Source organism: Leptopilina heterotoma, unplaced genomic scaffold, assembly GCF_015476425.1.
Source record: "Leptopilina heterotoma isolate Lh14 unplaced genomic scaffold, ASM1547642v1 Lhet_530, whole genome shotgun sequence".
Lineage (NCBI taxonomy): Eukaryota > Metazoa > Arthropoda > Insecta > Hymenoptera > Figitidae > Leptopilina > Leptopilina heterotoma.
The window spans coordinates 318,298-332,541 of NW_025111116.1; the positions used below are offsets into that span (position 1 = coordinate 318,298).

Below are 14,244 nucleotides of genomic sequence, written 5' to 3' on the forward strand. Positions count from 1 at the left end.
TCTAGAGTTTTGCCAACCGATGGGCCAACCGTTGCCCAGAGTTCGACCAACCAAGAAAAATCAAGTCAATTAAACTGCGTTTCACAGAGTTTTGCCAACCGTCGGGCCAACCGTGGCCCAGAGTTCGGCCAACCAAGAAAAATCAAGTCAATTAAACTGCGTTTCACAGAGTTTTGCCAACCGTTGGGCCAACCGTGGCCCAGAGTTCGGCCAACCAAGAAAGTTTAAGTCAATTAAACTGCGTTTCACATAGTTTTGCCAACTGTTGGGCCAACCGTGGCCCAGAGTTCGGCCAACCAAGAAAGTTTAAGTCATTTAAACTGCGTTTCTAGAGTTTTGCCAACCGTTGCCCAGAGTACGGCCAACCAAGAAAAATCAAGTCAATTAAACTGCGTTTCACAGAGTTTTGCCAACCGTTGGGCCAACCAAGAAAGTTTAAGTCAATTAAACTGCGTTTCACATAGTTTTGCCAACCGTCGGGCCAACCGTGGCCCAGAGTTCGGCCAACCAAAATAATGTAAGTCAATTAAACTGTGTTTCACATAGTTTTGCCAACCGTGGCCTAGAGTTCGGCCAACCGAAACTGAAAGTCTTTTAATGTACGTTTGGATGAGTTGTGCCAACCTTTGTCGCCAAAGTTGGCCCGACGGTTGGTTAAACTCTGCATTTTATGGTTGGCTTGCAAAGTCGGGCCAACTGTGGGCACAAGTACTTGCCAAATCTGGGCAAACTCTGGCAAACAAAACTTTGCTTGCCAAAGTTAGGCCAACCTTGGGCCAACCTTCAAACTCTGGCGGCCAACCTAAATTCGCACCTGGGAATATAAGTGTATACTGATATGAGAATATTGAATATATGCTGGAAAACATGATAATACCCATAGAATACATGTGAATATCTACCGAGTGTACGAGGAATATCGAAGTTGTTCACACCTTCGTCTGCTGCAAAAGTTGTTTCTGTTTAAAAATGGAGGGGGCGGAAAAATTCAAAACCTTTTGATTTTTCATCTTGAGGGTGTACTAGACTTAAAACAACTCTTATCTGAATATCTTCCCAAAAGAACCAGAGAAATTCGCATTACAATATTTAATTTGATTCTTGTTTTGAGGTTTAGGCCAAAGAATCCAAATTTTTCATTAAAAAATTTTGTAATTATAAATTACAATTGAAAAATTTTCTTTCTATAACAGAAACGTGAGAATACATACGTGGTAAAGCATGTTTAATTTGTTTTAGGAGTTGAGAAACAACTCCTCACCACCACCACTACATATTTAAATAAATAAAATTAGAATAAAAAGTTATGATTAATCAATTCATAACCGGTATTTTTTTATAAAGTCTCTAAGAGTGAAGTTAGCAGATAATTACCATAGATTATGAATTTATGAGAGACCTATTACTTCCTTTGTAAATTCACCTTTATATAATTTATCTAGATTCATTTCAAAAATTTTAAAGAATATTGTAGGCAAAACAGATCCACATCTAAAAGATGGTTGGACTTTTAAGGAGAAAATAGATAAGATTGTCATACCAGATAATTTTACTATAATTTCATTGGACGTCGTATCAATGTATACTAATATATCTTGAACTCTTATTCTTGACTGTGTTAAAAAACGATGGAATGAGATAATACCCTTCACCACTCTAAATTTAGAAGAATTCTTAAAAGCTCTAACATTATGCCTCGAAAACTCATACTGCCAATTTAAAAATGAATTTTTTTAACAAACTTTCGGCTTACTAATGGGTTTGCCCATTAGTTCAGTATGTGCTAATCTGGTCATGGAGAATTTGGAGAATGATATTTTAGATAATATAACATATAAAGTTCTTTTCTATTTGAGATATATAGATGACACTCTCATCTGTAAAAACAAAGTTTCGGATTTTTTTGATAGATTTAACTCAATGGAAAAAATTTAAGTTTTACTTTAGAAAATATGAAGAATGATTCTATAAATTTTTTAGATTTATCATTAACTATTGAAAAAAACAAAATTGTAACAAATTGGTATAGAAAACCTGTTTGGTCCGGTCGCTATATAAACTTTCAATCAAAACCCTGTTTAAAATATAAAATCAGTGTCATTTACGCCCTTGTTGACCGCGCAATAAAATTATCAAATTCAAAATTTCATTTAAAAAATTTAAACATTGTAAAAAATATATTAACAAATAATGGATATCCTAAATATTTAATACATAAGAAAATTAATGAAAGATATAATAAAATCATAAACAATAATGTCAATAAATCAAATAAACAAATTAATGAAGTAAATAACAAAACAATAAAATCTTTACCATATATAGAACAAGCAATTGAAGCGATGTTGTTCTTTTATGTCATCGTTCCCTCCGGGTTGCCTGGTCGTTGGGGCTCGAGGGGATGGGTCTAATGCCGTTTTTGGAATGCTGTGATAGTGTGGGGACCTATCAGGGTCCTTGGTATAGCACGTCTTTCAAAGAGTGAGGGAAATTCGTGAAATAGCGGGAGGCTAGCGTCGATTCAAAGCGTGTATCAAATTAATTGATCATCGCCCTGGGAGTTGACCGGCTGAATCCTCACCACGAATTTAAGTGCACGCCAAGGACGCTGATGGTAAGTTTAAATAAGTCATAATTTATATATTGATATTTTTTTATTAAAGTAAAATAATGAAGATCGGGTTCAATTCCCTTTGAGGCAAGGTTGCAAAGGGTGGATTAATAAAAACGAAATCCACCAAAATGGGGATAAAAGTCATCCACTCTTCATCAACCAGAACCAGAGAGCGGCTCGGGGGCGCGCCAGGGTTGTGGACGACGCATCGGAAGCCGACTGCTTGAGACTCGTTAATAAGTAGCCATTAATTATCTGTCGTCACGTATGAATGAGTTTGAATATTTCGGTTATCCCAGGGCGATTTTTATATATGCAAATTAATACGATCAATTCTCTTAATATATATTATAATCTATTTGATAAATTTGATGACTAATGATGACTTGTTATAATAATCATCTTTTTTAAGACTGACATAATTTATATAAAATTAATTTGTTATCTATATAATTCTTGTGTGTATTATTTTGTAATTATTTCTTATTTTAATTCTTATATACTTAATTTATAATTGACTAATAATTGATTTTGATTATTATTCAATAACTAAAAAATATTTATATTCAATTTAATCTTTGCTATAAATTTGTATTGTCATAAAAATAACATATTTGTTACACAATTAGAAAACATTTTTTATAATATCTTCAAAAAATTTAATATTTCAATTGTCTTTTCCATGGACAATACTTTACAAAAACAATTTTCAATAAACATTAAAAGAAAATCAAATAAATACTATCTATCAAGTTCCATGTTTCCATTGTAATAGTGTTTACATTGGAGAAACTCGTAGATATTTGAAAAGAAGAATGTACGAACATGCCCGATCAACGAGAGCAGAAAATGACACAGGCAATACAGCCCTATTTTTACATGCAAAGGACTTAAAACACAATTTTGATTTTAACAAAGTTAAAATATTAGAAACGGAACAAAATGAAAATAAAAGACTTTTAATAGAATTAATTTATATCATAAAAAACAAAAATTCAATAAATTTTAAAAGTGATATTCAAAATATAAGTAAAATTTATCAGGGTTTTCTTAATAATTTAACTTAAAATTAATTAATTATAAATTAAATTCAAATTCAGCAAAACTTGAATTTTATTTAAGTCTAACCTCCAAAACATCTATGAACCAGGCTTCACTATAACATAACCAAGAATCTCTCATAAATTCATAATCTATGGTAATTATCTGCTAACTTCACTCTGAGAGACTTTATAAAAAAGCGGTTATGAATTGATTAATCATAACTTTTTATTCTAATTTTATTTATTTAAATATGTAGTGGTGGTGGTGAGGAGTTGTTTCTCAACTCCTAAAACAAATTAAACATGCTTTACCACGTATGTATTCTCACGTTTCTGTTATAGAAAGAAAATTTTTTCAATTATTGTAATTTATAATTTTTGTAATTAATAACTTATAATTTTTTAGAATGTTTTCTCTTGAAAAGGATGGTGGCTACCATCGAAACGTCGAGACAATTATATTAATAATAAATATCTTGACAAACTTAAAAATTGTCTTCAAAATTTTTTAATGAAAAATTTGGATTTTTTGGCCTAAACCTCAAAACAAGAATTATATTAAGATCCAAAAACTGACTTTTAACAAAATATTTAATTTGGTTTTTTTAGGAATGAAAATTTCGATATTTCCTAAGATTATTCACAATAAAGTCAATTAAAAAAATTTTTTATGTTTACTTTCCCTTTTTTGCTTCAAATAACTCAATAAAATACTTAACATCCAACCATTAACTTCGCAATAAATCAGGTTTATTAATTAAAAAACGCAATTTTAGAAAAGGGACCACTTTGTCGGATGTCCGTTATTTTTTCATTATTTCAAAATGGAGGGAGGGGGAAAATTCGAAACCTACTAATTTTTCATCCTAAAGGTGAAGACTTAAAACAATTCTTATCTGAATAACATCCTAGAAAAACAAAAGATATTCGCATTAAAATCTTTGATTTCGATTTTCTCGAAATGAAGATTTTGACATTCTGAAGTTTAAAATTCTATAACTCAGCGATTTTTGCATCAAATTGGACTTAAGACGTATCAAAATTTTCCAAATTTAACAAGGAATTAGACCATATAGATGAGTCCAATAGTGCCAAAGTGGTCCCTTTTCATGCTGACGTCCACATATAAGGAAAATAAATAGTTTTGCGAACATGAATTGTATTTACACCGGAGTGGTTAGTAAAAAGTTTACTAAAATTTCGTAGACAATTTAACGAATAATGATACATAAAATCTTTCAATGTACTAGTGTACATTAAAAGATTTTATATGTATCATTTTTCGTTAAATTAAACCGTCCACGAGTATCAGGACGATTACACTCGACTCTATGAAAAAACATGACATCACTTTTTCAATCATATCTCGGAAATAAAAGGAGATACAAAAACAACTTAGGGGCCGTTCAAAAAATACGTAACGCTTTAGGGGGGAGGGGCGGTCAAGCTATTTGTTACGGTCAGCAGAAAAAATGGCGCTAATGTATACAGCATTGCGTTACATGGGGGGAGATGGGGGTCCAAATTTCCGAAAAATCGCGTTACGTATTTTTTGAACGGCCCCTTAAACTTCTACATATCTCAATCTGGTGAGCTGAAATTCGGTACAGATACATATTTTCACGTCTATAGACGTGAAAAATACAGCGAACCCGATTGAAAGTTATGGTCACGAACTAGCACTGAATGAAATCGATTTTTTCAGAAAAAATTACGACAAATGACCCTGTCCCCCCACCTTAACTTCTACATATTATGACCTAGTGAGCTAAAATTAGGTACACATACTGATTGGCTGTCATATTTGTGAACTAAAAAAGAAATAAATCAAATTTTTTTCAAAAATATTTCCAAAAAATGACCCTGTCCCCCAAAATAACTTCTGCATATAAGGACTTGGAGAGTTGAAATTCAGTACACATACTCATTTTTACGTGTAGATTACGGGAAAAATATAGCGAATCTGATTAAAGATCATATTTGCGAACTAGGAGAGAAAGAAATTTAATTTTTTCGAAAAATGGCACAAAAGGACCCTGTCCCCATACTGAATTTCTACATATCGTCTCCTACACGGAGAGAAAAATCAAGCGTTTGTAGTATGGAGACTTCCTACGCTAATTTTGTATGAACGTCTTGCTAAAGAGGCATGCTTTTATACCTCAGTTGCATGAAACATATACTAAAAAAGCATGGATCTCTTGCAATCGTAGTATACTGACGTCCCATGCGTTACAGCTAGAACTTTTATGCTGATAACGTAGAAATTTATACAAATACAGCAGAAGTTTTACGCATATTGCGCATGTGCATTCTTTTACGAAATAAGCTTAACTGTCCATACTACAAACGCTTGATTTTTCTCTCCGTGTATTGGGCTAAAATTTGGTACCCATTTTCATATTCAATTGTAGATTTTGGGAAAGTTTTAGCGATCCTGATTGGGGGTCATGTTTACGAACTAGAAAGGAATGAAATTTAATTTTTTCGAAAAAATCTAGAGCTGTGCAAAATTCGAACCGAACCGAGTTTAGTTCGGTTTTGGGGCGCTGAAATGTCGAATGTCGAATATTCGACATCCGAATTGGGCTAGTTCGAATGTCGAATATTCGACATTCGAACTGGGCGACTGAAATGTCGAATTTTAGAATTCGACATTTTAGCGTACTAAAACCGAACACAACTCGGTTCGGTTCGAATTTTGTAGTAACTTGAATGTCGAATATTCGACATCCGAACTGGGCTAGTTCGAATGTCGGTTTTTCGACATTCGAACTAGGCTAACTCGAATGTCGGTTTTTCGACATTCGAACTGGGCTAGTTCGAATGTCGGTTTTTCGACATTCGAACTAAGCTAACTCGAATGTCGAATTTTCGACATTCGAACTAGGCGAAAAAATTCGAACAGTTCGGTTCGAATTATTTTGCACAGCTCTAAAAAAATCTCAAAAAATGACCTTGTCTCCATACTGAACTTCTACATATCGTCACTTATTGGGGTAAAATTCGGTACACATTTTCATTTTCAATTGTAGAGTTAAGGAAAATTTTAGCGAACCTGATTGGGGGTCATATTTATGAACTAGAAAGGAATGAAATTTAATTTTTTCGAAAAAATGTCAAAAAATTACCCTGTCTCCATACTGAACTTCTACATATCGTCACCTATTGGGCAAAAATTCGGTACACATTTACATTTCCAATTGTAGATTTGGGGAAAATTTTAGCGAACGTGATTGGGGGTCATATTTACGAACTTTCTTGATTCGCATATATTACTTTCAATCAATCATATCTGTTCCCCATATGTGTATCTTTGTATAAAAAACGAGTTTAATTTTGGTGTACGGAACCCTCAATTTTAGTGCGAGTGTAACTCACTTGTCCGATTTTTTAATTTTCGAATGCTTATTTTAAAGATGAAATTCTAACGAAGATTTTTGTGTTTTTAAAAAAATTGTATCTAAATTTTTCTAGATTTTTGAAAAAGTTGAAGTCAAGAGACCAAAATGAGAAAATTTGATTATTTTTTTTATTTTTTTCTCACTATAACTCAAAAAATAGTTAACGAAATGACTTCAAAGAGGAATTATTTTACGCAAAATTTAATCAGGTTTCTAACCGTATTTAAGTTCTATCTATATCTCCTTTTATTTACGAGATATGATTGAAAAAGTGATAGCATGTTATTTCATAGAGTCGTGTGTAATTGTCCAGATACTCGTGGACGGTAGTGTACATTAAATTACTGTTTTTAATTAAAAAAAAATTTAATTCCTCCTGTTTTAAAAATAAAATTTCTCTTATTAGAAATAATAAATGAGCAAAAATATGTATTAATGAAATGAAATAAATGTTTAGTTAAATTAATAAAGTGTATTTTGAAAAGAAAATTCGATTGATGAACTTGAAGATAAAATCGTACTCACTCTTATCATAATACATAAATTTGCGTTTCAGCAGCATCCAGATTTCGAGCCTTGAATTCCAGAAGTTTCAACAGAACGACCTTGATCAAGTTTAAGTTTGCTTGCCGTATCGCTGACAGCGCTTGAAGGTGGACCGACTCGCTGTTTAATTTCTGCTGCCATTGTCATGAAAGCTTGCTCTACGTTCATGGCATTTTTTGCGGATGTTTCCAGGAACGGAATGCCAAGTTGTTCTGCGTAATCCTGAAAAATAAATTTATATTGTACATTGTTTCTTTCTCATTTCATTCCTTTTTAAAACTTAGTCACATTTTATTAATTCTATATTGAATTGAGTTTAAAGCAATTCCAAGTACGTTAAAAATTGTTTAAGTTTTCAAGAATAATAAAAATTAAACATTTTTTGCTATATTTTATTTAAAAATTAACCGAACAGTTTTGTTGACTGCTTATTTTTTTCATAATTTTAATAGTTTTTCATGTCTTAAAGGTAAAAATGATATTCAATATTTAGTTAAATCAATTTTAATTGCACTCAATATATTTTAGAAAATAAACGATTTTCGCAGTGATTAAAAAACAGGCCTTCGCACAATTCTCACCGGTAGCATACAACTTAAAATCTTAAAATTAACAACTTCTTTGTAACAGGTTCAAAATAAAACTTATGTTACCAAATGTTGTTTCCTTTTTGTAAGAAAAAATTACCATTTTTTTAATGAATACTGTTAAAAAATTACAATTAAAATTTCTTCCATGTGTGATTGTTTCTTATGGTCTGACAAAACTATTATACAAATTATGTTTACAAAAAAATTTCTTATTTGTTAAAAAACTTTGCAAATAAATAAGTAAGAATACGACAGTAGTTGGCCACCTAAATCAATCTTTTTAATTAACACTGTTTAAAAATTGCAATTAAAATTTCTTTAAAATTTTTTCCATGTGTGATTGATTGTTCCCTATGGTCTGACAAGACTATTATACAAATCATGTTTACAAAAAAAATTTTTTATTTGTTAAAAAAATTAGTAAATAAACAAGTAAGAATACGCCAGTAATCGGCCACTAAAAAAGCCTTCAAAAACAGTACAAAAATCTTTCTTTTCAGGTACAAAAGCTTAGATTTGTTTATGATGACCTTAGGAATGATTAGTAACAAACAAATTGCTTTATCTCATACGGTTTTATAGCTATTCAAAATTGTAAAGTGTCCGACTACTGTCTGGTTTACCCTAACTATTCCAAGATCAGCTTTAAAATTACTAAGAACGATTTATTATTAATGATTACGCTGAAGAACATAACGTTGAGAGATTAACGAGTTTAAATTTACTTTTTTTGCGATCCAAATATGAAAATTAACAATTAAAAGGTTGAAAACATTAAACTGAAAAGAAAAAAGGCAAAAAATTAAAGTATAAAATATTTTAAAAATAAAAATATGTTAGTTTACCTTCGCTGTTGCAAATTCAATAACTTTCTTAGTGTGCAAATCACTTTTGTTTCCGACCAAAAGCTTGTTTACATTATCACAGGCATAACGTTCAATTTCTTCGAGCCACTGCTTAACGTTATTGAATGTTTCTTGATCCGTACAGTCATAAACGACAATTATACCATGGGCACCCCGATAGTAAGAACTAGTTATTGTCCTAAATCGCTCCTGTCCCGCCGTATCCCAAATTTGTAATTTTATCGTTTTACCATCGAGTTCAATTGTCCGAATTTTGAAGTCCACTCCAATAGTACTTATATAACTCTCAGTGTAAGTGTCGTCAGCAAATCTTAAGAGAAGACATGATTTTCCAACTCCGGAATCTCCAATTAGGAGGAGTTTGAACAAATAATCGCTAAAAAAACATTAAAGTTACACTAAAAACTTTTAATTTTAATTTACATTTCATTTATGGTTTATTTTTGCAAAAATGCTTTGGGTTTCTAAAAATTTGTGCAAACGAAAATGAACTGAGTAACTAAGAACGTCGCTTTTTAATTGCAAACTTAAGAAACTTATTATTAGGCGCTTGTTTTGACTGCGAATATGAATCTTAGGTCAGAATGGGACGTATGAATATTCCCCAATATTGACAAATAACTAAACTGTCATTTAAGAACGTTCGATGGTCTCTGAAATTTGTAGGTTATGTGCGACTTACAGTTATCGCCCAAGAAAAACGGCACTGCCTGTTTGAAATGACGTGAAATTAGTAAACAACCGTTTTCGAACTAGTTTTTCTCTGCACACAGGCACTATTTACAAAATCTGACAACGTACATTTGTCACAAATGTTTTTAATTGTCTGAATTCAAAAGATTTTGTTAATCCATACAGAAACGCGGTTGCAGGATTGGAAATACAAAAGTAATGTAATGACAGGCGGCAAGACGTATGTTACAGTTATTTTGCCAGTAGAGGGCAGAAGCATGCAGGGAGCTTAAAGGCTCAGCTGTCAAAATGATTCGCATTACATTGCTATTCGAACTGGCTATTTGTTAATACAAGAGGCCATTAAAACAAAACAAACAAACAATTACATTGCTATGGTAATTCCAATGCTGCAACCGGGTTTTGTACATGGATTGACAAAATCTTTTGAATTCAGACAATTAAAAACATTTGTGACAAATGTACGTTGTCATATTTTGTAAAAAGTGCCTGTGAACAGAGGGAAATTTGTTAGAAAATGAATGTTTACCAATTTCACGTCATTTAAGAGACCATCGAACACCGTTAAGGAGGAATGGGACATAGAATCTGACAAAAAGTTAATGACGTTTAGAGCAAAATCTCTATTTTGAAATTAACGCTATGTAGAAAAGTTTAAATATTAAGAAACAAAGATGGTAACTAATTATGACTGAAAAACATTAATTACATTAAAATAATATTGTTTTTTAAAAGATATTAACATTTTTTATCAGTACGAAACAAAAGTCTTAGAAGTGATTGTACTAAGATGTAGCCTAAGAAAATGAAAAATAAGTTAGAATCAATTAGTAAATCTGATGCACATACACTTGAAAAATATTTAATTCGTAACATTATAGCACATAATGAGGTATTAAAATTTTTTGTCAATGTAATTATTTATTTATAAATGGTTTTAATCAGCTAAAAAACGTGACAACGTTATAAACTAAAATTTTTTTTTTTCAAATGTTGGGTAGCACTGTCATGACGGAAATAGTTGTGGGAGTGAGTGAGAGAGACATATTGTACTGATGCGTATCAATGAATGGATAAATAGTTATCTTTTTTACCAACACAATCTTTTCTTTACAACGTTGCCACGTTTTTATGTGCAAAAATGTCAAAAATCTTGTATTTTTCTACTTTTTAAATTATTTTTTATGTTTGATAAGAACCGAGTACAGTAGAATCTCCCGTAAGTTAATTTTCCCCTATCATATACCCCTTCCAGCTAAAAAATACACTGCGCACTAATTTCTCTTATGGTAACCCCCCACTAAAATTAACTTATGAGAGATTCTACTGTATTTGAATTCTCCATAAGAAACAATGTTAAATTAATAAATTTATAACTTTTAAACTATTCAGACAAAAATTTTCAAACTCTGTGAGCTGTATTATAATATTATTAGAAACTCATCCACAAAATTTGAAGAGTTTCTGACATTTTTTAATGTGTGTCCTATTCCTCCTTAACAGAAAAGTATAAAACACAATTGAAATTTAACAAAAAAGTGATGTACAGATTCTGTAATTAACAGAATTATAATTTTGACAAACTGACTTACTCAAATTACTTAAAGAAGAAATTTAAATTTACTTTCAACTATCGAAAGTAATGAAAAACATACAAAAAGAACATGAAAAATGTGTTCTTTAAAAAATCTTCACCAAAAAAACCCCTAATTCGATACCAAATTCTCTTTATTTTTAAACAGGTACTAAAAAGTCACTTTCTCTTGTGAATGACGAAACAAATATTTCTTTAGAAAACCGAAAAGAATAAAACAATTTTTTTGAAGGTTTTAGGTTAACAAATTTATTTAATTGAATTATTAAATTAACACAAACATTAACATCGATAATAAGAATAATTTAAAAAAAATGTATTCTTAATATTTTTAATGCAGATTTTTTGAAAAGATGGCTTTCGTTCTTGTTATATATGTGTTCTCGAACCATCATGATCCCAAAATTGTTTTATAATATTTATAAACTAGCTGTCGTACCCGTCTTCGACGGGTTGTAGTTTCTGATAATGCACTTAACAGTGTATCTACCAACCTAGAAAACCGGAAAATAGCCGGGAATTTGATTTGACAGGGAAAAAATAATAATTAGTTACTATTGTCTATTTCATTAGGAAAATAATACCATTTGAAACAGTGACCGACTTTTTATTATCAAATTAGTTATTTTTAACTAATTCAAATGCAGAAAACAATATTTCTCAATTTGTAGTACTTCAATCAATATAATGTATTAAAATAAATCTAAAATTTCTTCCAGTTTTTTGAGTTATAGTACAGTCTAATTCGAACTAATTGTATAGCAAGTAGATCCAGTTTTTCTCGGTTACATTAAATTCCCTGATATTTTACGTCTTTTCTGGTTGGTAAACACCCTTTTAAATGTATTATTAAAAAAAACCCGTCCAGTAAACCAGGAAAAATTTGGACAAAGCCGGAAATTGTTTTAAACCAAAATAAACACCGTGTTTAACTTTTGTCTTTACATTGATCAAGATATCTCTAAAAGTTAAATCAGAGAGCCCACAAATACTACTGAATTAAGCTTCATAGCAATTGGTATCAATTATAATTTTTTCAATTTTTTGATATTCAAAACATTTTTATACTTACATCTTCGTTATAAGAAAGTATTTTTGAAAAATTATGCTAAAATGTGACTAAATAACATGTAATACTCAACTATAGAAAGTTTAGAAGCAATCCATGAAAAAATATAAAATTTAGAAATGATTTGTGTTAAATAAATTTATTTATTAGAGTCAAGTATTTATTTAATTAATCCAATTAAGATTTATTTGATTCAACTAAATAAAATTATTTAAATGAAATAAATTCTTATTAGATCGAAATAAAAACTTTTTAAATAAGATATTATTTTTCAAATAATTATAATTACTTGAATCATATAACTTTTTTTAGTGTAGCTATAGTAAACTAAAAGTTATTAATGTGAACGAACATTATCTATATTAATAAAATCAGATTACTATCTGTACATTGCTCCAAACTTGAAAATTTTTATATATTTTTTCGTTTTGAGACATTAGAATTCTAAAAATGTAAAAAAAATTTCTGTCTGTCTGTCTCTGTCTGTATGCAAAACTTTGTTCGCGCATCAATTGAAAACGGTTCAACCAATTAAAGTGAAATTTGGCAGTCTATTAGGTATTAAAGTAACTTACAATCATAGCCTTATCCGATTAAAAAATATTAACTTGAACAAAAGTTATGACATTTTTTCAAAAAATTCAAAAAAACAAAAAAATGCAAATTTTTTATCTTTTGTAAAATGAATGAAAAAACTATCCTTAGCTAACTTTTTCAGATAAATACAACCCATTTCTACGATAAAATTTTTAAAAAAGATGTATTTTGAAATTTTTTTTCGTTTTTTTAGATCAACTTTTTTCTAAGAAAATAGTGATTTTTAATCTTTAAGCAAGCTTTTCAGGAAAAGTTATTAAAGTTTTTTATTTAAAGATCAGTATGTAAAGTAAAAAATTTGCTACATTAAACAAAAATAATTAGCTAAATGCCATAAAAAAGAAGGAAAAATGTTGAATTTTAAGAAATTCGGTTTTTTGAATTTTTGCTAATTTTCCATAATTTTAGATTTTTTACCGAAGGGTGGAGATAACAAATTAGGTAAAGTATTTTTTAAGAGCACAAAAATAATAAAGCTAAATGCTATAAAAAAGAAGGAAAAATGTTGAATTTTAAGAAATTCGGTTTTTTGAATTTTTGATAATTTTCCATAATTTTAGATTTTTTACCGAAGGGTGGAGACTATTAAATAAGTAAAGTATTTTTTAAGAGCACAAAAATAATAAAGCTAAATGCCATAAAAAGAAGGAAAAATGTTTAATTTTAAGAAATTCATTTTTTTGCATTTTTGCTATTTTTCCATAATTTTAGATTTTTTACCAAAGGGTGGAGATAACAAATTAGGTAAAGTATTTTTGAAGAGCCCAAAAATAATGAAGCCAAAAGCCATAAAAGAGAAGAAAAAATGTTGAATTTTAATAAATTCGGTTTTATGAATTTTTGCTAATTTTCCATAATTTTAGATTTTTTACCAAAGGGTGGAGACTATTAAATATAAGTAAAGTATTTTTGAAGAGTACAAAAATAATGAAGCTTAATGATATAAAAGAGAAGAAAAAAATGTTAAATTTTAAGAAATTCGGTTTCTCGAATTTTTGATAATTTTTGATTTTTTGCTAAAGGGTGGAGACTATTCAAATAGTATAATTATACTACCGAAATAGCTAATTGTAACTAATTATTAATTAATTAATTATTAACTAATTATTAATTATTATTAATTAACTAATTATTATTAATTAACTAATTATTAATTATTAATTATTAATTAATTTATCCCGGGTATTTTTGATTTTCCGCAGATTGGTAGAAACATTGTTAAATGTAT

The 14,244-nt window shown here is 29.7% G+C and overlaps 1 protein-coding gene across 1 annotated transcript in view; it reads right to left on the bottom strand.

The window, feature by feature from the left end:
• Positions 1-14,244, bottom strand: part of LOC122508306 (ras-related protein Rab-1A) — a 63,567-nt gene that overhangs the window by 20,505 nt on the left and 28,818 nt on the right. Inside the window, exons 2-3 of the mRNA XM_043621582.1 lie at positions 9,043-9,439; positions 7,587-7,829 (exon numbers count right to left, since the gene is read on the bottom strand). Of these exons, the coding sequence (XP_043477517.1) occupies positions 7,614-7,829; positions 9,043-9,439 (613 nt within the window). The 3' untranslated portion in view covers positions 7,587-7,613. The remainder of the gene's footprint in view (positions 1-7,586; positions 7,830-9,042; positions 9,440-14,244) is intronic.